The sequence below is a fragment of the Stegostoma tigrinum genome, chromosome 22 (genome assembly GCF_030684315.1).
Source record: "Stegostoma tigrinum isolate sSteTig4 chromosome 22, sSteTig4.hap1, whole genome shotgun sequence".
NCBI classification, from domain to species: Eukaryota; Metazoa; Chordata; class Chondrichthyes; order Orectolobiformes; family Stegostomatidae; genus Stegostoma; species Stegostoma tigrinum.
Genome location: NC_081375.1, coordinates 24,126,025 through 24,150,313, shown reverse-complemented (window position 1 = coordinate 24,150,313; position 24,289 = coordinate 24,126,025). Strand labels below are relative to the sequence as shown.

Here is a 24,289-nt window from a genome sequence, read left to right as displayed (position 1 = left end):
ACAAATTCGGTTGCACAAACCAATTCGTCTTAGAAACGGGGCCGTCTTTAATAAACATTTCATTGTTTAATCCTCTGAATGTCATGAGTAATTTATGTCCCCGGGTGCCGTGCGCTAAATGCAGCCTCTGTAAGTGCAGATATTTGCTTTAATTTTCTCTCATTGTGGAAGCTACTCAGTGTTAAGGTAAATCGGTGTGATTTATAAGGCAGAGTGATTTTTTAAAAGTATATCTATTATTAAAATAGTCTCGGGCGTTGGTTCTTCTGGTCCGTGGCTTTGAGTTTATCTAGAATCCCCGGTTCCCTGTCATTAGCTGGAAATAGAGGGGGTTTTGAATGAACAAGATTGCTCGGAGTTTTTCGCTGGTGTTGTTGTATTGGTTGCTGCAGTATGGCGGATGTTAGCTTCAAAGTTTCTCTGCCCCGGGTCTGAAATAAGACGTGCGACTGATCAAGTGCTTTCTCCCATTCTTTCTAGATAGAGGATGGCAAGCATGGCTAGCTTTGCAAGCGGACACTCGGATGAGCTCGGATCAGCCTGAATCCCTCCCGGAGACCCGCCCGGCTTTGTGGATCTGTACACTGGGGGTGATCTCGGCTCCGTTATGGACGGCAGGGAATTCGCTCCTCCTCCCCACCTCCTGTCTCATGCGCTCGGCGTGGAGGCAGCTAGGGAGCGCGGCGCCCTGGCTCACCGAGCCGTCGGACGGATCGCCTCGACCGGTCACAGCACCGCACCGCACCCGGCTCACTTTCAACCTGCAAAATATTTTCCATCTCCGCTCCCTATGGCTACACATTCAGGTCAGTGAATCTTGACACAAACTGCGTGTGTAGATGGAAATGCAAGCTGCTTAATCACAATGAACGATTTTGAAAATACCCTTGAAAATGTACGCAAAGCATAGTCTTGTACAATCTTTTGTTAATATGATTTACTGTCGCAGGAAATCGCACAGTTAGAAAGGAATTCGAGATTTTTTACAACATAAAAAATCTCAAATGGACCTGGCATAATGCTTAGTTTGAATAGTACTGCTTTATATCGCTAAACGCGCTGATAAGCACCTTACATGCTTTCGAGGAGTAGAGAGCACATCTTAGACGCCAATGCTGCTCTGCAGTACAGAGAGACACGTTGAAAACTGGGGTGTATTTTGATAGTGTACGGCGATGGGAAAATTCTGACCGTTACGTTTCTGCACATTCTGCAGAAACATTAATAGTGCAAAGCGAAATTGAGTGGAGCCATTCAAAATGAAAGCCGGAGAGTACGTCTGTAACGTTTAGTGTGAAGCCGAGTGGCAATGTGTCTGTCTGCGGGCTGTGTAATGGTCGAAATTCCGCCTTCTGAAATGGTTTGCGAAGTGTGATGGTGAAAATGGTTTCACTCGACATTCACAGGCTTGGTCAAGTGTTTCTGGTATTCTGTTAAACAAATAGTGCACAGGCGTTAGAGCGAAAGGAAAGTATTCTGCCGCCTGGTTTAGAAAGGAGGCCGAATGTTCAGTTTGGTTTGGTGTACAAACGCACCCAGTGTTTCTGGAATAGACCTCATTCTGAGTATATGGTTTAATATACACGGTCATAGATTTGCCACATTACCGTGGAAGGCACAGGGTCCCACTGCAGTTTCCAAACCCCTTTCTCTAAACTCTCCATTCAGATTCGAGCCTCACCGTCCTTCACAAATATTGCTTCTCAACAGTCCCCTCTAGTTAAAGCAATAACAACATTATCGAGCTTGTCAGTTCTTGGATTTTTTTTGTCAGAGCAGATGTTTTGAATGTCGGTGTTTCTGATTTTTTTTCAGCGATGGTTTCTAAGTCTATAGTTTAGATCAAATTTCATCTTAAAACGAGAGAAGCGCGCGCACACACACTTATACACACACACGCACACACACACAGACGCGTTCCTCGTGGTGCGTCGCCGGAGCCGGCTGATATTTCGGTGGGGATGTTAAAAACGTCCAACATCACTTTGGTCGAGAATACTCAGTGAACTCCTGCCCCAACACACACACACACACCTCTCCAGCACCCCCAACCCACTTCAGAACTGCACGCTTCTGCGTGCATTGACAAGTTTGGCAGATAAATAACATGTTTGGTGGGTTTTCGAAGTGCAAAGTACGGGGCACGATTCTTCACGTGTTACACGGGAAATGCTTAAATTGCCATTCTTGAGGTACTGTCTAAAACCCCGGTCACTGTCTGTACTGCGAGGCACTCAACAAAATGAGCATTTTCTGTAAACCATATGGGTTAAAAATACATTTATACACGAAATATATTAAACGAAATAATTCTGGATCCCGTGCTAGTTTTGCTTGGAGGCATTTGGTGAACAGGTATTGCATTAGTTAAATGAAAAGGAAGGGTATTACTTATCAATGTTTGGATTGATACGTCAGTGTTAAACAATATTTAATACCGTATGGATGAATGCAAGTTATAGCTAATGCAGCGACAAATTTGTCAAAGGAAATGATCAAATTTGTGGATTAAAATCGTAATTGCGAATAAACAATTTACATCAGGGTATTTGACCAGCAAGATGACAAGTTTGTGAGGACCGTGTTTGAGAATGCTGACACGCATTCTGAATAGACATAGTCCTGTAATGTGTTTTTTTAACGTTTCGCTCCATGCACTTGGCACCGAGTCAAGACGTTTTATTAATCTGACTACAATATAAACCAATCGAAGTAGGCAGCCTTTACATTTTTGCTGAAGTGACCCAGCGATCGCCATTGATTAAAGTCAGACAGCTTTGTCCTTTTTGGCCAATGTACGCTGCGTAAACACGAGAAGCGAGTGGTCCACGAAAAATGTTAAGAGTTATGAATCTGTAGACATCCCTTTGTTCAGGCTTTTAACTAGTAATTGACCCTTGTATTGATAAACAATAATCACATTACAGCAAATAAAGCGTTTAGAGTAAATACATTCTTCCATTTTAGCCAAGTATAATTGTATAAAAATTAGGCAAATTCATTTGAATTATACGTAAAAATTATTCGTTCGACATTACCTCAAAATAGTTTACAATGTATATATCCAAACGTGGCTTAATACGAATGAACGTAATGTCTTCACAGCTTCAAAACTTCAGGCAGTGAAAATATGACAGTGAACACTGTCTTGAGAAAACTATATTCCTATCGTGCAAATGCTCAGGGATCTTAATTTGTTTAATGTTGATGGTAGTTTCCCAATTTAAATGCTTCACTAAAGGTTATTAAATACAGCACCACGGACCCAGAATGACCAACGATTGGATCCTGGCTTGCAGCCCACAATCTCATATAGCCGATAAAGTGTAAATCGGTGAAACAGAAGAAAAAGTTATGTCCCGGATTATATTATTTAACCCGAAGTTATTTTCATTGTTTACATCTAGCTACCTGCTCAGGAGTCAGTTCGGTCTCTGCATACACCCCAGAAACCCAAATCCGTGTATCTGACAGATTTCCAGAGTCTAGAAAATGATCCCGTAGTGTTTGCCATTGAATGTACTGATACAGTTTCACATACAGCTTCTTCCAAAATGGAAACAGTGGGACCGTCTGCTGGTTAGATGGCGGGCCGACGACGTTCATGGCAGTTTCTATAATTTATTTCTTACTGTTAAACAAGGACCACCGGTTGAAGCTGGAAATGTATATTTTTCCTATGACTGGTTCAATTTAAAGATCACAAGTGAAGCTGCCTAAGTGTGAAACTAAACGTTCAAATGCCCCACTTACGAATTCCATGTCAAAGGGACTGGCGGTTAGAAACGGCGATCGCCCTGTTTCCGTGACAGATCACAGAAAGAACTTGTCTCGTGTTTGCTTCATCTCAGCACAATTTCATTCTTTGCCCCTTTCCGTCATTGACGATTTCTGTGCTTTTCTTTTGTTAATGTCCCCGCCAGTCGATACAAAGAATCTCATTTTTTCACCCCTCTCCTGCGTTTTGCATTTCCAGTCAGCTTCAACCAGTTATCCTGCTGAGATTTTTTCCACCTCTGTTGTCACTCTCTCTCTCTCTGTTCCTCAATGGTCCACAACACATTGCCCACTTGCACCGGTTTCTTATTTTATTTGTGAAATTGTCTGTCAATAGAAAAGTAGATCAATATTTAGATAGTTTTATTAGTCAAATAGATTTATTGGACAGACAAGTCGATAGACGAGTTGATTTATTACTTTTATCAGATGAAACAGATAACGGTGAGATGCAGCTAGATCTGTGCGTTGCACTTAGCAGACAGGTATGTACATAGCGTTAACGTTTCATTTTTAGGTGCTGCAGAAACAGTAATGAGTACAGGTATGTACACAGTCGGGCAAATGTCTATTTAATATCCCACAAGGAGAAGTCGTAGCTGTGCAATATGTTTGCTTAGAAACAATATACGGTATTTAATAATAATGATGCCCTATTTTAAAGCCCTGGTTATTCATTAGATAAAGCCTAGTTTATACTTAATATGAAACAAGTCGTGATAGCATCAATTTGGGAGAACTGTATTGTGTATTAACTGCAGTCGAGTGAATTAACAAAAAAAATACAGGGACTACGATTGCTGTGGGAGCACAGACTCCCTTTCTCCTGTCTTCCCTCACGCAGCAGTTGTTTTTCTGTCACTTCAGGCGATTAGACACAAACTCTTCTACCACGAGTTAGGAGATGTCCCGTCGCACTACTTTCCTTTGGCGTTGTTAGCCTTTCATCGAGGGTTTTTTTTAACCTATTTCCCCCTCCGCTTTTGCGTTGTGTGACATTCTGGGCCACAGGACAGAAGCTGTAAAGTAAGAGCGAACTAAATCAGGCTGAGGGATCCAATTCTGGCCAAGTCTACCCGGGAGCCCACGAAATCCGCGAGTGTGAAATCGCACTGTTTGGTAAAGGGGGACGTTAACAGTAAAAGGTTAATGCTTCGTGTAGAAAACGAACTGAGCTCAGACACGAGTAAACCTCTAATATTGGGAGAAATAGAAAACAAAGGAAGCATTAAATAATTAAGTCACATCTTTGAAATGTTAAATCGGAATGAGTACGGCCACGCCGGTGGAATATGAATTCAAATACTCCATCGCTGTTTTGTGCTAATTGCTGGAATGGACAGTTCGGCATTCCCTTAAGTGGTTTTCATTTTGCCTAAAAAATGGGTTCAAACAGCCACGACTCAGACCCATTGATGCAATAACACGTGCAAAATCCAATAAAAAAATCCCGAAATATCACCGTCTATAATGGTTATTTCAATATATGCCCATATAACCCGTTGCCCTGCATCTAAAAACACCAAGAGCAGACAATGCTTGCCGCAAGAGACCCATTCGGCCTCATTTCCAAAACCGATCTGAAAGCGCCTCGCCCCTTCACGGGACACTCAGCAGAAAGGCAATGTCTATCTGTCGGATTGCGGCCTCATCACACCTCACACAGCCAGAAACACTGATGAAAAGTTTATTTTCCCCCCGTAAATGATGCTGGCTCACTGTGTTTATGCGAACAAAGCTCCCTTCCATTTTAGGGAAAAAAGGTTCGAAATATTACGGGGATGCTGTACTTTCTTGGGTTCTTGATGAGATAAGAGAGTCCCCAAGCTGTATTCCAACTGGGCTAACTCCCCACCCTACACCAACAGGCGAGACGTTCAGCATTTATCCCTTAATTATTCTTTTCATTCGCAATTACAGTACTTCCTTTTAAAAAATAACTTGCAAATTCCTCGACTTATCGATTCGCTTTTACAGATTTTTAACGTCCCCTGAACCCAAGGGACTGAAATATACGATGAAGTGTTGCATAAAGCAGAAACCAGTTCTAAATGAAAAGCACGCACTGAAAATTAAAGAGCAGAGACCGCGCCGGGCTCTGGGATGGTTGTATTGCTCTCTGTTCATCTGACGAGCGGTTCCGTCCACGAGAGTGTGGGCAGATGATCCTGTGTTGTTCGCTCGGATTATCAAGTCAAACAGCAGCGGTATTAACTTCGAAGTGTTAAATAATCGAGCGTTGCATCAACCAAGTCGGAAACACCCCCCTTCAACATCCCAACTTCTCCGGTAAACCCCTTTCTAAAGAAGTAAAACCCTGAAATAAAACCATCCTTAAAATGATTCTCGTCCCAGTTTTTAACTCAGGGCCCAGCGAGCTAACGCTGCTACACGCCTTTTATTTTACTCTATCCGAGACAGAGAATAGCTTATTTGAATTTTCTTTGCAAAAATTTGTTTTTTTTTAAATTGCAGGAGGACTTGGCGGCAGCTAAAGCTCCCGAGCTGCTGCATTGTGCAGAGTTTGAATTGAGTTCCCCGCCCTCTCTAATCTTACTATTTATTTACTCTCCAGCTCCCGCTGATCTTATTCACTCAGTCTGTTTAAAAAAAGCATCGGCTGTTTTATTTTTCTCCCTCATTTACAACAGCCTTTCCCCCCACCTCTCCATTATATATTTCATCTAAAGGAGCTTTAATGAGAACAATCTTAAACTGGTTTCTTCTGGCGAAATTTAATGGGCGCTATTTTATATTTTTAAAAATGCATTTTTTCTTTGTAACTCAAAATTGTCCACACGGAGGGAGAATGCTCGAGTGAATTTCATTAGTCATTTCAAATCGCCCTCATTCCAATCGCAATCGTATTCACACGTCAGACGAGCGTTTCTTAAATGCCATGTTTAAAACAATTTGCCAACTTTTAAAAAAGTCACAAAACGCCCAAGCTTTCCCCGTAACAACTTACATATATAAAGAGAAAAAAAACCGGGCCAAACCGTATAATGGATTGCAGATTTAGCTGTTTAAATGTTCAGTCGTGGACTCGACAAGGGGCTGTACGCTTCAATCATGGTAATCCAATCTATCCACTTATGCGTATTAGTAAATTAATAGTAAATTGTTTTATAACATAAGCACGCTTACGCTTGGAGGGAAAAAGGATTTTTTTTAATATCTGCGATTAGCATTCCGAGATTTTTGATAGTCCTTGAAACTTTGCAGTCTTTAAACTGTGTGTAGGTAACAGTCCTCTAAGCAAATAGCAGCAGTTGAAGACAACAGCCTTTTTTTGCGAACGATCGATGTTGATCAACGTGGGGAGTGGATTGGAAAACAAAAGGCCCCAATTTTTTTTCAAACAATGGCCTATTCTTAACTGTACGCTGAGTTTTAGATTCCTGGTTGGAATTTGTTGACTATAAAAGAGTGGTTTTACCTGGTTTTAAAATCTCTGATATATTTTATACATAATAAAGTTCACTTCAGTTTGGCTAGAATAGCAAATGATACTGTTTGAATTTCAGTCTTTATTTTTATAAACTGTGGCCTGGCTATTTCTTCAAAGTCTTCCCACTTCATACCTGCTGAGCTGAAGTGATGGTCTTAATTTAAGACTTCAAAATCTTCTGTTGTCTTCAGCTTTTTTTCAAACATGATTTTGTAAAATTGCTTCTCATTTTTAAAATCCTTTTCCTAGATTTTATTTTTGGCCATTTATTGTTTCATTTGGTATTGTTGTATTTTTATCCACTCATGGGAGGTGGCTGTTGCTGGCATGATCAACGTATGCCTATTTCTAAATATCATTGAGGATACAGCGACAAATCCTCTACTTGAATGCATTTGAGTGGCTTGATAGCCAATTTTAGAAAAAAAGGACCGACCACACTGCTATGAATCTGGAGTCACAAATAGGTCGGACCCAGTTTAAGAAGGCAGATTTCCTTCCCCCAAGATGAACTGAATGAATTTTTAAGACAATCCAGTAGTTTCGTGGTCAACTTTGTTGAGACTAGTTTTTTAATCCCAAATTTATTTTATTAATTTAATCTAAATTCCCCAGGTGCTGTGGTGGGATTTGAACTTATGTCTTTATAATCATTAGTCCGAACCTCTGGATTACTCGTCCAGCAACATAACCACTGTGTAACTATACTATGGTTAACTACTGCCATTATATTACTTAATTTTTTCATGCCACGTGACAGGAAGAGGGTGTGCTTTATATATGGTGCCAGGTTATGAAGAGGTCTGCAGACAGGAAAAGAACATTTTATGGAGAAATAATCATTATTTAAAGAGTAAATAATGTTTCAATATACCGCTTGCCATATATTGCTATTTAGAGAGACATTTTTGCTTGCTATTTTCATTATTTGCCAGCAAATCACCTGTGACTACAGCTTAAAAGTAATTAATTGACTGTGAAACACTTATGATGTCCTGAGGATACCATTTAAAGTGCAGATTCTTTTATTATACTGCTTTTTAAGAGCGTTTTCAAAAGTAGCATCACGATTAGAATTAATGGTTTAGTCTGCAAATCTCTTCAAATCAGTGCTATAATTTGCAAAAATAATTTTGTTTCTGTATTTTTTTCCCAAATTAATCTTCTTCTATATCATTCAATTCACACCCATTTCTGGATTTAATACATTCAAAATGATTTTTGGATGCTGCATATCATAGATGCAAAAAATGCTCAGCAATAAAACCATTCTGTCTGAAATGTTGCTAAAACAAACATTTGTAACCATGTTGCATCAACTCTGTAGAAAATAAAATTGACTTAGTTTTAACAAGTAACACTTTTTATAAGTATCTGAAGAGTGTTTCTGCTGTCATGAGTGCATTTGAGCTGCAAGTAGGGTGTGCTTGGAGTTGAGTTGAGATGAATCTTGGGAGCTATTTTTTGTGAACGTATTTTGGGAGTTGGGAATACATGTTGAGAGCTGTATTTGGATGTATTTTGGGATATGTATTGGAATTGCATCGGCCGTTTTACCATGAGCTGTATTGGCAGTTGCACTGAGGCTGAATTTGGAGTCTGTTTTGGGAACTGTGTTGAAGATTGTATTGAGATCTGTGTCAGTAGCTGTTCTGGAGCCTTGCTGGAACTCGGGCAACTAACTGCATAAACATCCACCACATATCACACGACATGTATAGCACATAAAGTATTCATTGACATAAAACACCTAATACTGTTAGACCTATTATGCTGTGGTTTTCCTTGGGGGCCAGAGTGACCGACTATTTGATTTAGAGTGTTTACTCGAGGGTGATTTGAATTGCTTTGATTCGCAGCTGGTTTTAAGCGCATATCAGGAAATGAACATTTTTACTCCAAACTGAGGTGGGAGTAAATATCTGTGCACTGTTTGTGCTTAGAGTTTTACTTAGGTTTATTCAGAAAATCACAATGTATATTTATAGTGTGGCCTAAGTGATGTTTAATGCTTTTCTGATTATGTATGAATAAGTGGGTATGAACCTATAGAGATTAGGGAAGGCTAGTTTGATCTTTTGTCTATATTGAATTAGTTGTTCTCAGCAGGTGTTGGCCGTGTGGGAGATACAGTTGGCCCCACTATTCCTAGACTAGAAGAGGGGAAATCTGCCAGTGCTCCCATTCATGATCACTGCCAAGTGACCCTTCTTCAAAAGTGCTTGTTCATGGATTTTGGTGAATTATGAATAGAGCTCAGTTGGTTGCTTCTTAGGGTCAAATGGGCTGCGAACACATTGTATTGGTGAATGTTGATACTCATTGTATAGGATGGCCTCTTTGGTGAGGGTACTGGATGGTTGCCAGTGTCTGGAACCAAACTCCAGCATGAATGGCCACTGTTATTTAATGCGGGAAGAAAATGAGAAAACAAATGGGGTTTCACACTTCAGCATTTATTTCTGTTTGCTGTGAATTGGTGCCTGAAGGCTTCTTTCTGACTAATTCGTTAAAATAAACATGTTAAATTTTGATTGGAGTAATAATTGCTCTATGTATTCTATATTCATAATATACCACACAGATTCTAAACTTACTGTTGGCACAAAAGACTTAAGATTTTGCTTCAAACCACGCATAGACCCCCAGTATGCTGCCAGGAATTGTCTTATTTCCAAATGCATGTCCATGTAGTAAAGCATAATTTTTCGGCAGTAATCTTAATTAGATTGAACATTGTTGTTTGCAGCTAAGGTGCTAACTTCAGAAGTGTATTTAAAAATGTCAAATAATTGATTAGCAGTGTGACTGGAAAGATCTCGATTACTGAATAAAGTTCCTGGAGATCCTGTACCAGAGTGATGTTTGTTGAGAATTAATAGCCTGTTAACTAATTTACCTGCAAGTGCCCTATGCATGGCATGCTTTTCAGTGACTCATTCACACAGACCTGTTGTACCCTTTGTAATACTTTGATCTCCAAAGTTTGCATCTGAATTGTGGAGAGGAAGTTGGAAGGCTTGGAAGGACAGGTAAGATTGCAGCAGCAACAAAATATCAGTTTTATTTAATAATCAAAAAATTAATTGGCAGCTGAAGAGTAGCATGATTTGTTAAAAATTACAGGGACAGACATATTGTCACTTGTGATATACTAGCTGATATCCATTGGTGTTGCTTATACATGAAGCATTTTAAAAGCTATGTATATCAATTTCCAGGAACTGAGCCTGCCCCCAACACTTTTCCTCTTATTTTCTACATTTTTGTTCATTTTTTGTTTCCTTACTCATTATTTCACACTGTGTAAACTTTTTTCTTTCGTTCTTTTTCTCTTTTAAGCCTCACATAATTTTCTTGCTTGCGCCGCTTTAATTTTGTACCAGAATAATTTGTGCTCTCTCTTTGTATAAATCTTTCTTATCTCTGCTTCTCTCCGTGTCTTTAATGCTCTCATGCAGTTTCTGTCTTTCTCTCCATGTGACATTCCCTGCAGGTCTTTTACTCACTCTTTATGTTTGGCAGGTTTCAGATGCATCTCACTTTTTAAATATTTCTTTCTGATATTGTGTTTTTTCATGTAACATATTTTCTGTTTCTCCTGTCACATGTCATGGTGATCTACTGGAGGGCATGTGGCGCAAAGCTACTCGATAACCACAAGAATAATTCCCCCGCACTGTGTAAGTGAGGAGTTACCATTTGCCATCTTGCTGCTTTCATTTGATTGAGTGCAGGGCAAAATAATGGTTGGGATGAAGAAGTGGGCTTTGTCTCAAAAAACGTATGGAGAGGAACAGTGAGAGCAGATGCATCCCAAGGATTATGAAGTAAAATACAGATCAAGGTATGATTGTTTAGTAAAGTTACCAAGGAGCTGACCAGAGGCTAGATCCTTGCAGAGGAGTATAATTTGACCAAGACAACTAGGGAGAAGTGATGAATGAAAGCATAAAGGAAATGGTAAGAGGATAAGAAGAGTGAGGTCAGTGGCTCAAAGTACTTATGACATTAACTGACTATCCCGCATCAGTGAGGTAAAGGCAGGAATTGAGAACCGGGATTGGCAGTGCTCAAAGCTGGTGCACAATCTGGGAGTACTCAGTTGCCAGATTATTTTCCTCATACAGTCACAAAAGGTAGCCAGCCAGGAGTGGGAATAGGTCTTAGTGTGAATCTGCTTTCTCTTATGCATCGCATGCATTGGGCCAATGCTGAGGGAACCAGGCTTGTGCGATGAAATATTTGGGAAAAGATACATATTAGTTCAGGGTTATTGCTGGGCCTGGTGAGGGATGATGGGTTATGTAGGAAAAGTATAAGCAATCGGAAGATGCCAAGTTTATGAATTTCTTTTGAGCTGTTGATTTTTTTTGAGTGTTCATGTTGTAAATTTTATACTTGTTGGTGTATACTGAGATGTTGAGAAATTATGTATCACTGTTTCACATTTTTAAAAAGACTTTTATTCATCCTGTTAGTACTCTAGAATATTCAGCTTGCCATTTCTATATGCCCAATGCTGCATGAAGCCTTTGAAGATAAAATACAGCACAAGCAAATGCTGAAAACAATTCCCATTACTCTTCCCAACATGTTTCAACTTCATCCACACAAGAAAATTCTCTTCTGTGCCAGTGCAAAATTTTTGCATTCTCCACATCACCCATCTGTGGTTCCTGCTAAATGTGTGCCGATTAGTGCTGTATTAGGAACAGTTTTATGTTTTATGCCTACACCCACTGGAAATTGAATTGAGACTGCACAAAATCATTTCCCTTTACAGCCAGAAAGTGGAAGAGACTAATCTTGTTGGCATTCTAAGTTGGATTTATGTTCAGGCCTGACTCTTGAAAGGTGAAAGTGCAGTACATAATCCACTGTATCACTAGATCTCCAGAAAGACTTAGTGTTTCACTTTGAGGTTGGATAGAAGTTTCTTCAAATGAACAGGTAAAGAAAGGTTTAATTGATATTATTAGGGAATCACAGATGTAGAAAAATAATGGCCAAGTAACATCAAAAAGATGTAACCATTGAAGATTTGAAAATTGGATAGTTACAGTAGACCCAAAAGCTGTTATTATGCATTGAAATTTCAGCATAGAAACTGGTCATTCAGCTCAACTGGTGTATGCTGTTATTTATACACCACCTCCCTGTTTAATACCATCAGTGATGTTTGAAAATATGAAGATAGATTCATAGATACATAGAGAATGATAGAAATATAGGTTTATACAAATAGCTGTATTAGGACTTCATTATCCTTTTGTTTGGAATGGTAGTGAAACAGAAAAGGGAATAAATGCATACTGGGACTGTCATGAAAAGGTAGTAGGGTAGGTTTGGATTGTTCTAGCATTTAGCCTGTTTGATATGATGGGCTGACTGTTGGAGAAAGCATCAACAGTTACCATTGTTATTTCCATCATACAGCACCACACTGAACTGAAGAAAGTCAGTTATGTTGCACTGTATTTCAACCAGAAAACAAAGTATACCCTAATTGTTACAAATGTAGTCCAACATTTAGATGCTCAGGCAGAACCAGGAAATAGCAATGCTGATGTTCGTTGTTTGCTGTCTGAATTATGTACAGTAACAGATGGATACAAGTGACTTACAATTGGGGGTTCTAATTACATTTCACAATGTGAGGATGTGGCTAGCGAACTACTGAGAATGAAACTAATAGATTGTAGTGTGTATTTGCAAAAAAATCATCAGTACAATGCACAATCAGTGAAGATAAGTACTGCTAAGCAGTGTTGCAGACTTACGTATAAGAAAACTACTGTAAATTTATATTATTCCAGATGCTAATAGAAACCATTCTTGCATCTATGATAGGGTATAGCATATATTGAGTTAGAAATGTTTGACACTTAAAGATTCAAAATAACATACTTTTCAAACTATATATTGAATTAGATTAGAGTGCACACATACTGGATGCATAGAACAAGTAATGGTTAGGTTCAAAACCTACTAAATGTAGGATTATCCTTTGTAAAGCTACACATTGTGATTTTTTTTTCAAAAAGAGATTCATGAACGAAGCTTACAGAAAATGCATGAGTCACGTCTTACACAAAAGAGCATACGATGAATACACAACCCAGTGGGTGGTGCTGATTTTTGTCATTACCTGACCTTTAATGAATGCCCTCATGTCATCAGGAATTCCTTGCTAGCAAGCAGTATAGTTCTGTGTACACGCTGTTTCTGGAGCAGTGCGTGTTTAGTTATAAATGCGACATTTACATCTAATTTGCAATAATATTACAACTAATCTTGTTTTTAACTGAATTCAGTTAGAGTATGAAAACACAATCTTAATTCTGAAGATTAATCTGAAATGCAGGGAAATAGGGGGAGTTACAGTGCATGTGCAGCCAAACAGTTTTGTCCAGTAATTCCCAATAACACATATATGTGGTGGTAAATATGCAACATCTGCCTGTTGAAAATATTCAATGAACATATGTTTGAATATAAAAGGGAATTTTTACATATGTGCCCTTGTCACTTGAGGTATACATTTTGCTATTAGAAGGAAAATTGCTTATACTCGTTTTGGAAAATTGTAATAAGAATTCCTACAAAAAGTATTGGTAATAAAACAAATGATCTTGAATAATTCCTTTGTGTTCTTCATAAATACTATAAACACATTGTGTAATGACCAGTTTTCCTTGACTACATGTGATCCAAAGATCAAGTCCTTGGATTCAAAAATGGAAGATTGCATCCTCCAGTGTAGCTTCATCTCTTGAAAGGAGTAAATCTTTAAAAAAACTGAATACAATTTAAAAAACTCTTATTCACCATAAATACCATCTTTTAAGTAAAACTGCACATTAGCAAAGAGAATTTTTGCCTCCAGCAATTACAAACAGCTGTAGATATCAAATGAAAGAAGAGACATTATACAAAGTTTAATGACCACATTTCTGTTCGTAAGTTGCATGAGACAAACCCATCTGTTGAACATAGCATGACCATCAGAAATTTGATGATTTGACCATGACAAGTTTCAATTCTATATTTGGTAAAATTCATACCAGAGATTTATTTTTTTCATTCTAATTGTGTTTTTATTGATTTGTGGTCTTTACTGAAGACTTCCTATTTTTCCAACATGTCCATCTCTTTATCTTAGCTTAGTTTCTTGGTTTTCAAGAACACCACCGTATTCTTGGATCAAGCCGGTGGGTGTTATTGGTCTACCCTTAAATGCCAAATCCAAATTTTAATTGCCTTCCAAAAATGATTAAAGCACCATTGCACTATTGTTTTCCAGACTACTTTATGATAATCGCAATTGCTGCTTTTTTACTGGTTACTGTATGATATTTTAATTGTTAAAACACTTTGACAACCCCCAAAAGGTTCCAAATAGATTCTAGTTGCTGAAGTTCATTAATTGCTTTTGAATTTTAGCAATACAAACTTTTTTGTTTCCCCCAGTCTATTCATTTCTTTAATTAAAAAAATTCCAGTCTCCTGAAGGAATATGTTATTTGCTACAGCTTGACTTCATGAGTACCAGTCATCTCAAGTACCTAATTTATTTCTGTGTTATTCCAGACAGTACAACTGTTTAACTGTGAGGAATATAACAATGGAGATTGGATTTGGCACTGAAGCACACTAGATAGTCACTAGATGTAGGTACTTTGCTGATATTCTCTTCTCTGATTCAGGGCACAGAGACCAATTGTAACATCTTTCCCAATCCTTGGTTGAAAACAGCTTACTCAGCTCAGTTCAGACCTCAAGTCTCCCTGGTCTGTATTATAAACTTAGCTCACAGAATCCAGAAAATCTGTTGCAAAATTTATTTTCAAAGAGTAAGTTTGAAATTTTTAAATGGACCAAACCTGTAAACATTTGTGGGTTTCTGTGTCATGTGTTATTCATAGTGCTGTGATGTTTCCATAGAGCACATTATCTGATTTTAGATGTCTTGATGATGCAAATAAATTGTATTATCACAACATTCCTTGCTTTTTATAAAAATGCAATCCAATAATTCTGTGTTACTTTCGATGCTCTCTGATTCAATCCTGCAATTAGGTAAAGTGCTTAAAGGAAGACGGGTTTGAGTTTGATCCATTCCACTGCAGATGTGAAGCTTGTCCAGGTTTCAAATGATAATTATGGCTTTGAACAGGTCTCACAGATGACATAATTAGGACTGAAAATATAAACATTTTAAAATGTATAACAAGTCATTATGCCTCTCAACAATGCAACTAATTTAAGTTTTTAATCAAAACAAAACTGCAAATGACCGCTTTTGTTAATATGATGATGCAAAACAAAAATAGACTCGGGTCTTTTATTTTCAAAGGCATGGCATCTCTTTCCCTTGGGGTTTCCTTTGAAAGTATAACATTGCAAAATGACATCCTTTATCTTCTGTATGAGTCCCTCTAATTGCTGTCTGTGGATCATTTCTCATTTCACTATTGAGTATTCTTACGAACTTTCAGAGTCCTGTACACTAACATCAACCATAGTGTGTAAGAGGCAGGTTACCTTTGCTCTTTTATTATAATCAACCCACTGTACATACAGATTGGGAGGTGAGGGGGTGTGTCTGAGGGTATGGGGGGGGTGAACTAAAATATTGCCCAAAATGTTTTAGTGTATTATAATTATGTATCAGTAAACACACACAAATATATAATTGTACTTATGGGTTTTAAGTCCTTTTTGAAAGAAAATACCATTAGTAAAACTGTAAAATATCTTAAGTGATATCTTTAGCCTTTCTGAAATTTCTTGTAGTCACCTCAAATTCAGTTGTTCTATCTCTACTTTTCTGGCTGGTTGCTTATTTACGTCTTTGTATTTATGTGCATAGTATCCTTATACGGAAAATATGATATCATGAGTTTAAAATATTTTTAGCCGCACTTCCCAGAATTAGAATTATGTTCATTCTCGTGTTCTCACAAGCTTGTTTTCTTCATTTATTGTTAATTTAATGTACTGCCCTGAATAATAGTTAATCTTTATAAATTATGGAAGTCAAAAACTGAACAAGGAAGTGCAGGATTATAGCCCAGTAAAACAAATAAGTGGAGATTCAAATTCTGATACAGTAGGAGGTCATTAGTTTAACAAATCTTCTGCCCTGCTACATTTTGACTACAGATCAAAGAAACCTGAAGGAATTTAATGGTAAAATAGGTTTTATTTTGCTTAAGGAGTACTGTAGACTGGGAAGGGAATGTGACCCTCTCATGATTGTGCTACTTTCTTTTGCGTGACGGCCACATGGACAAACATTCCTTTAAAAAATCCTATATTCAATAAATATTGTACCCTGAATGGAACAAGGGTCATCAACATGCAAGGGATCTTAGCACGATAACTACTGTCAATGCAGTCAATAGTCATATAGGTCAAAAAGTTATATAGGGAAAAAAATGCTGACATTTCTTGGTTATTCATTCTTACATTTAATTCCTGACCATGTTTACATGTTTTCATAACATATTTAAATGGGAAATGCTGGTGCTTAATAACAGATCAGATAATGAGAACTTTAAAACTTGTCTATTTGAAAAAGCACACAAAATATGATGATTTAGTATTTTGCACTTCATGACCCACAGTGTGGAATTACACCCATTCTAGGATCATCAGTTAGTTGTATATACCTTTTAGAAATGAATCTCTGAAGTTTACAAATGCAAGTGTAAATTGACTGCTTCAGAAACAAATTACAGCTCTTAATTTTATGTGCAGCCTTTGATTCAGTTTTAATGTCATTTTATTATTTTGTTTTTCATTGTTTCGGTGCAAGGTCTGAATGGAAACCAAATGCTCTTGACTAATTGAATCAATACATTTCTTTACAGTTCAAAAACTGCATCAGCATCTTTAAATATAATAACATGTGTGAAGATTTAAGATATAAAACATAAATGTCTTCATGGTGTTGCTGTATTCGTTTGACTAAATTTATTTGACCCTTTCCTGCTCAGAGGAGACAGAAAGCAGTCGTGAACTCTACTCTTGAATAACTCCAGCATCACACAGATTTGTGCCTTCTTTCATATATAAGTATTCTTGTACAGCCACTTGGAACTATGTGCCATTGTAAAGCAGAGCCTCACAGCCTCTCGTCACTTAATTACAGATTCTGGACATTTAACTGTTAGCTTCTGGTTCTGGGAGACTACACTGAGTTCTGTGTATATACTCCACAGCTATGAAAAGATGCATTGGAAAATTTCTAAGTCGGGGGAGAAGAACAGCAGAGAGAGTTAATCCCAAATTTAGTGGAAATGTTAAATTATGATAATGAAGCTGCACAGATTTGTTTGCTGGTTGATTTTGTCCAAGTATATCAGGGACATTTTATACATTGAAAACTAATCCAAAATAGCTGGCATTCTAAACAGTTATTATTGCATTTTTATACATTTCTTGATGTGAGATATGAATTTGTATAAAGATAAAATTGCTGCCACTGCACTCTGGGAAGACAGCTTCATAATTTGGCTGTGAACGTTCACCTATAGTTCACAATTCTGTTGAAGGGTTTACACCAGAAATATTCACCGATCTTTGCTCTTTTCAGATTCTCCTCGTGCATTTGTAGAATCTGCTATTCATTTTTGTTCCAAATTTCTGAACAATTTTTTGCAGTTCACACTGTTAAAACTAAAGCAAGTAAAATGGAATATCAGATTCTGGAAATAACACAGAAGATTCATCAATGTCTACAATAAAAACTGCATTACCTGTCACAGCATTTTGTGTTTTTTTCTGGCAAGTGTACAAGATGTATGGTTTTTTAAAAAAAATTTTCCATGGTAAAATATGCCACCTGTATATTTCAAAAACAAAATTGTATTCAGATAATTCATATACTTTTTTTCACGTGTTGGCTCATTTGTAAGATTGTTAGTGACGTTTTTAGAGAATTGAAGTTTGTATTATTGTTCTGATTTGTTGGAAGTTTTGAAAAATGGATTCATTATTCATAGATTAAAATATGGCTGGTGGGTCTTTAATTTCAAACTGCAAAGGGAACTGTTAACTACTGATGGGCGCCTAGATCCAAATTGAGATCTCAAAGTAAATCCCCTTCACTACACAGGTGGTTGAAAAAGGAGTCAGCAAAATAGGTTGATTTCCTCTCAGAAATCATTGTTTCTTTTTGTTTCAAGATTGTGGCTTGGAAGACTGATGCACACACATTTAAGTTCTCATTAAAAAGAAGTTAGAAAGATTGCAGAAAAAAAAACAGGATATCAGTTGCAGAGGATGGGAAACTGGCACTGAAGTCTAGATTGCTGGAGTTATGTGAGTGTTGGGAATGAGATTCATGCCAGGAGTTTGAGTCAGATGTTCAGTCGAGGCAGGAGAGAGTGTGAGATACTACAGATGCAATTTGTCTCAGGGCTAGAGCCAGGATCCCGGAATTAATTCAGCGGAGTCACAATCATTTGGGACACAATGATAGAGCTGTACTCATTCCTAAAATGAAACACACTCTATTCACAAGTCTGTGCTAAACTAATCAAACTGGGCATGTCAGGATAATGCATACTAGTTTGGAGGTTTTTTGATTGCACAAAAGTAAGTCGTACCTTTATTCACAAGACAGTCTTTCTTGAAATGTGGGTGTGTATTTATATAAGACAGTAGAGGACTGAGGAGCATCTCCTTTGCAGTAACCCTCTGACCACTCGATTTCTCAGGTTCTTTGTATTTGTTTGATGAACAAAACTCATATGTGTTGAACTCATGCTGTGTGATATTTGTAACAAATGTATTAAATCATTTGATGAAACTTAAACAAAGGCATCACACCTTTTAATTTAAGTAGTTTAGGCCTTCTTTAAGTTAGCAGGGAGATTTAAGAACAGCACAATAATATTATTGCACTAATATCACACCGAAATGCTTGAACAATCGAAGCCCTTCCTTTCATTCTTGAGCTTCTATTGAACTTTTCAGAGAATGTAAAAAAACATATAATGGTATAACCTTTGCAGTAAGTTACAATTTGAGACCCTGTAGTTAAAAAATGAACTCAAACTCATGCCATGTCCTACAATTATGGCTGAGAAACTGGAAACTTCTAGTCATATATATATTGTCCATACTGTCCTGTACTTGAGTCCCTACAAGCACATGATAATATCCTGGACTGAAGCTCCCTCCTGTGAATGTGCTCCTGATCTCTATTCCTTCACCTCTCCATGATGGGTTGGCTGGGTTCAGGAATGGTTTGTGTGGAGAATTCTACAGAGAACTAATTTGCACCCTCCCACTCCCTGGCAGAGACCACAATGTGCTGCACCACCCACAGCTGAGCAATTCTATACATGCAAAGGAAGTTGAGGGAATGCACTGTAAACAAAGGAAAGACGGTGAATTATAGCAAAAAGGAACTTTGTACAATAGTGGAAAAATGCAGCTGGCATTGAAATTCTTATCTCCCTTAACTTTACTGGATAATTAGATGTGAGTATAAATTCCTGAGCCACAGTTTATTCCTCAAATCTGGCTTTTTGTTAATGTAGGGATAGACAAGACCATGGATATTGAGCTGGTTGGGAGAGAAAATAATGTTATTCCTCATTTTTCTGAAGGCAGAGTTATGAGTGAAGCTGAAGCAATTTCTTTTTTACCATTGTAAGCACTCCCAAGCTCCACTATTCATAGATTGATATAGACTAGGTTTTCTTGAGACTTGCATCGTACGATGTAAAATTTCTTGAAATTATGGAATACATAATTTATGTCATTAATTATATAACTCCATATTGTCTTCTTTTACATCATTCTGCTTTTACTCTCACTGAAATCAGTCAGAAGGTAATCATCATAGCTCCGCCTTCATCAAGGTTATTAGCCATTGTAATTTTCCTGTCTTTTCAGACAGTTTTTACGCCACTGTGAGTTAGACTGAAAAATAATAGCATCGGTGGCCTGGCAGCAGTGTGATTTATTGATTTTAAATGTGGTCTTTGATTGCATATAAATGGCATGGTAATGTGTTTGCTGATCATGGCTTGTAGGAAGACAAGTCCTTATACCATTGTATTGCCATATGAATAAAACAATTCTTTTGTCTTATGTATTTTCCACACTAAGTTTCCCTTTTGACCAGCTAATGGAGCTAACCTGCTGCTTTGCAGATTTGTTTGATGAGATGGTCCATTGAATTAAATGAATAATTAGAAGAATTCAACAATTGTTTTTTCGATATGTATGCAAATATTTACGGTATGACCGACAAAGCCTGCATCAGAATGTGGTATTAAGTTATATTATGAAGTGATGGCCATTTGCTGCACCTGTTCCCTTCATGCTTACCATGAACTATAGTGTAGATTCTCCCTTACGGGACTAACTAAATGGAGAAGTTATGGTCTATGTCAACTATCGGGGAGGATTTGATGTGGAATGGGTAGCATCCTTGCCTCAGAGTTAGCAGCTTTGGACTCAAGTCTTACTTCAGGACTGAATGGCCAGAGAAGGTGCATTCTTAATAAGTGTCAATGTGTGAATTCTTCTGACACAAGCCAATGGCAGATGAAACGAGTGAAAGAGGTTCTTGCCCAGCCATTTGATGGAAGGAAAGTGAAGCCTCAACATTCATGTTCATAGCTCCAGGACAACTACATGTGAGTAAAAGTACATGTTGTCACAGTAACTTGAACTCCTTGGGAAGGGCATGGGAATGGATCAGACTGGAACCAACAGCATGGAACCTGCTTCCTTGCCTTACTTATGGTGGAGGTGGTGTTGTTGTGGGGTAGACTTGCCTTCAGGCTTAGAACTGAAGAACCTTGTTAGGTCTGACTTATAATTTCTCCTGCTGTCCGTTGTTGGTGTTTTTCCTTTCATTCTTGATGTTTCTATAGAATCATAATTGCCCATAATCAGTTTTGTCCAAATCAGAAAAAAATGTAAGTTGTCACTCTCCAAACATTTTAATCCAATTAACAGTGTTGAACCAGTATTAGAAAGAAAAGATTCTGCCTTTTGTTCTGACCTAGAGACTCAACTTTACAAGAATTTTCCAGCTTTCAAATGGCAATTATACTCTGATTTCACTTTCCATTTGGAGGATTAGAGCATTGGCCGTAAAAGGAGAGTCAATGTTAGCAGCTACACATCACAGAAATGTTCCAGAATCCAGGCTACCCCTGAGGAATATCATGGAAGACCAGATGTGTGTGTTAATGAATTTGTTTATGCATTTCGTAGTACTATTATTCTCACATTTGTTTTAACAATCCTCTCCTTAATTCTGCCAAAGACACAAACTTCTTGTGTAGCTTGATACCATGGGCCCCAGTCATGCACTGATACCTCTCCCAAGTTGTAATAATTCATTTATGAACATTAACAGTGAGAACAGTCTGTTGAATCGTGAAAGTTTGGTTCTACCCTTTAGTGAGATCTATCAATGGCATTTTCAGTAAGAGGCTCTAAATAACAATTAATTGTCAGGGTCCTGTATGTTTTCCCTACATCCAAGTGTTCTTGCTGCTGCTAACCTGAGGGCCAATGTTTATTAGACAAGTGATTCCAGGAAAGAGACTTGAACAATCTACAGCAGGAACCTTGAAGCAAAGTACCGACAATAGTGACCTTGCAAGATCCTCCAAAGCCAATGACAAGACAGCTGCACCCTCTCCCAGGCCAAGAAGCCCAGTAATGTGATGCAAGTTTACTTAAAACCAGCCCTGCTGAGGAGGACGTGTTGCTCATTTGGCAGAAACCAGCTCCCAAAGCAATTGTTGATCGAATTCTGTTGCAGCAGGAGAGTTCCAGGAGGACAGCAGAACTCCTGTAGGTACATCCTTGAAGCATCTCTGATCAGGTCAAACATCCAAGCTGACTCATATCCCTGGCTTGTGACAAATCAAAATGGCAAGGGTCAGTGAACACACCAACAGACAATATTGGGAGCACACAGAGGTGTGGTTGAGGTACGGTGGGGGAGTGCATAGACATCCACACTACATATCTACGAAACCACCTGCCCTGCATTTGATTTCATGTTGAACTTTTCAGCCATCCCAGAACATTTTAATCAGGATCGGAGCAAGTTATCCACGATCTCATGCAGAAAGACTGCTGCCTTAACTGAGATAAGCTAACTCAGCACAGACTGTGGATCAAATATGGGATCTTTGTGGTCAGACTGCTTCAGCTATTGACTGTCAGTATTATGGGGGAGCGTGCAGTGTTGTATTTAAGCAGAAAATCTGAGTTGCAGCTTTTCCAATTAATCATTTGATTAAAGAAGCCTATAATTGAGCTACACAGTCTAAATGCCTCAAATTTAATTGCAGTCTGTTCCAGGTTGATTGACGTTACCCATGTTGATTGTGGGGGCGTTACAGCCCACTGAGACAAAAGAGAAGAACATCATCCTATGTTCTGGTGTCAGACTAGTTTTTATTGACATTTGCTGGACCTTGTGCTGGTGTGGTCTACAAAACCAGGCTGTCCAAGTCAACAACAATAAAATGTGAGGCTGGATGAACACAGCAGGCCCAGCAGCATCTCAGAAGCACAAAAGCTGACGTTTCGGGCCTAGACCCTTCATCAGCTTTTGTGCTCCTGAGATGCTGCTGGGCCTGCTGTGTTCATCCAGCCTCACATTTTATTGTCTTGGATTCTCCAGCATCTGCAGTTCCCATTATCACTCTCCAAGTCAACCCCTGTGTTACAAACTCCGCAGTCTCTCATTGTCTCACCTCACAACCAGAAAATGGCCTGAGAGGAAATGAATGGTGAACACTCTGAACATCTTCAGGAGCGAACAGAGGATAGAAGGAAGGAAAGTTGTTGAAGCATTTATACCTGATCTGCCACAGTTGTAACTGCTATCCCTAAAATTCACTGAGCGAATGCATGGTGAAACCTCTACTACATGATTAAATTTGTGAAACAATTGTTATGTAATTACTGGAATTCAATCTGCAGTTATTAGTAACCTGTATTAGATTAGATTAGATTTCCTACAGTGTGGAAACAGGCCCTTTGGCCCAACAAGTCCCTTGGAGCGTCCCACCCAGACCCATGCCCCTATAACCCACACACACCTGAACACTGTGGACAATTTAGCATGGCCGATCCACCTAGCCTGCACATCTTTGGACTGTGGGAGGAAACTGGAGCACCCGGAGGAAACCCATGCGGACACGGGGAGAATGTGCAAACTCCACACAGACAGTTACCTGAGGCTGGATTCGAACCTGGGTCCCTGGTGCTGTGAGGCTGCAGTGCTAACCACTGAGCCACCGTGCCGCCCCTAAATCTGTATTATCTGTCTACATATCACAGTCTGTGAATTTGAAGTGTGCATTTGGTCATCACATCACAATATCATGCATCAAACTGCAGTTCCCTTTGAGAAGGCAGCAAGTGGTATAGTCTTGTGGTTCTCGCGCAATAATAAAAGTGTGTGGTATGGAGTGGAGCATGTTACATCACAGCTGAATGACGGAGCTTATTGACAGAAGTCTACGAATAGCTGGGCTAGTTCGTCATTGGTAAATAGGGCATGGCACAAAGAAAGCAGGAAAGAGACTGGACAAATCTCGAAGAAAAATAGAATTCCTTTGAATGCCAGAAATGTATATGTCTGATTTGGTTGATAGGGATGGTTGATTTATAGGACACTGTGATGGACTTCTGAACCTGCCTTTGACCTCAAGTGAGCTAAAGTGAGCTCAACTGAGTCCAGTTTATTTTTCGATCGCCTTGGGTCTTCTTCTAGAATTTACAGATGCAAATGGTGGTTGTCATCTAAACAGATAGCAATGTTGTGTGATCCTGTTCCCATCAGCAAGTTAGGGACTCAAGGTGCTATTCATTTTTGTAGCAGGAAGGAAGATCAAAGTGATTTTTAAGAAGAAGGGGAAGCTGAGTAATGTTTTAAATATATACCCATCAGGTATTTTGTTTTTAACTCTAGGTTTTCAAATTCTGTTGCAGTGCTTTCAACTTTTCAAAATTTGGTCCTTGTCTGTATGAGACAGGGGCTTGAGAAATCAGAAATTA

At 38.5% G+C, this 24,289-nt stretch overlaps 1 protein-coding gene across 5 annotated transcripts in view; it reads left to right on the top strand.

The window, feature by feature from the left end:
• bahcc1b (BAH domain and coiled-coil containing 1b) overlaps nucleotides 1-24,289 on the top strand; it is a 318,643-nt gene that overhangs the window by 9,898 nt on the left and 284,456 nt on the right. For all 5 annotated transcript variants that reach the window (XM_048555430.2, XM_048555433.2, XM_059653699.1 and 2 more), the window contains one exon: nucleotides 481-806. In XM_048555430.2, coding sequence (XP_048411387.2) covers nucleotides 608-806 — 199 coding nt within the window. In that variant the 5' untranslated portion in view covers nucleotides 481-607. The remainder of the gene's footprint in view (nucleotides 1-480; nucleotides 807-24,289) is intronic.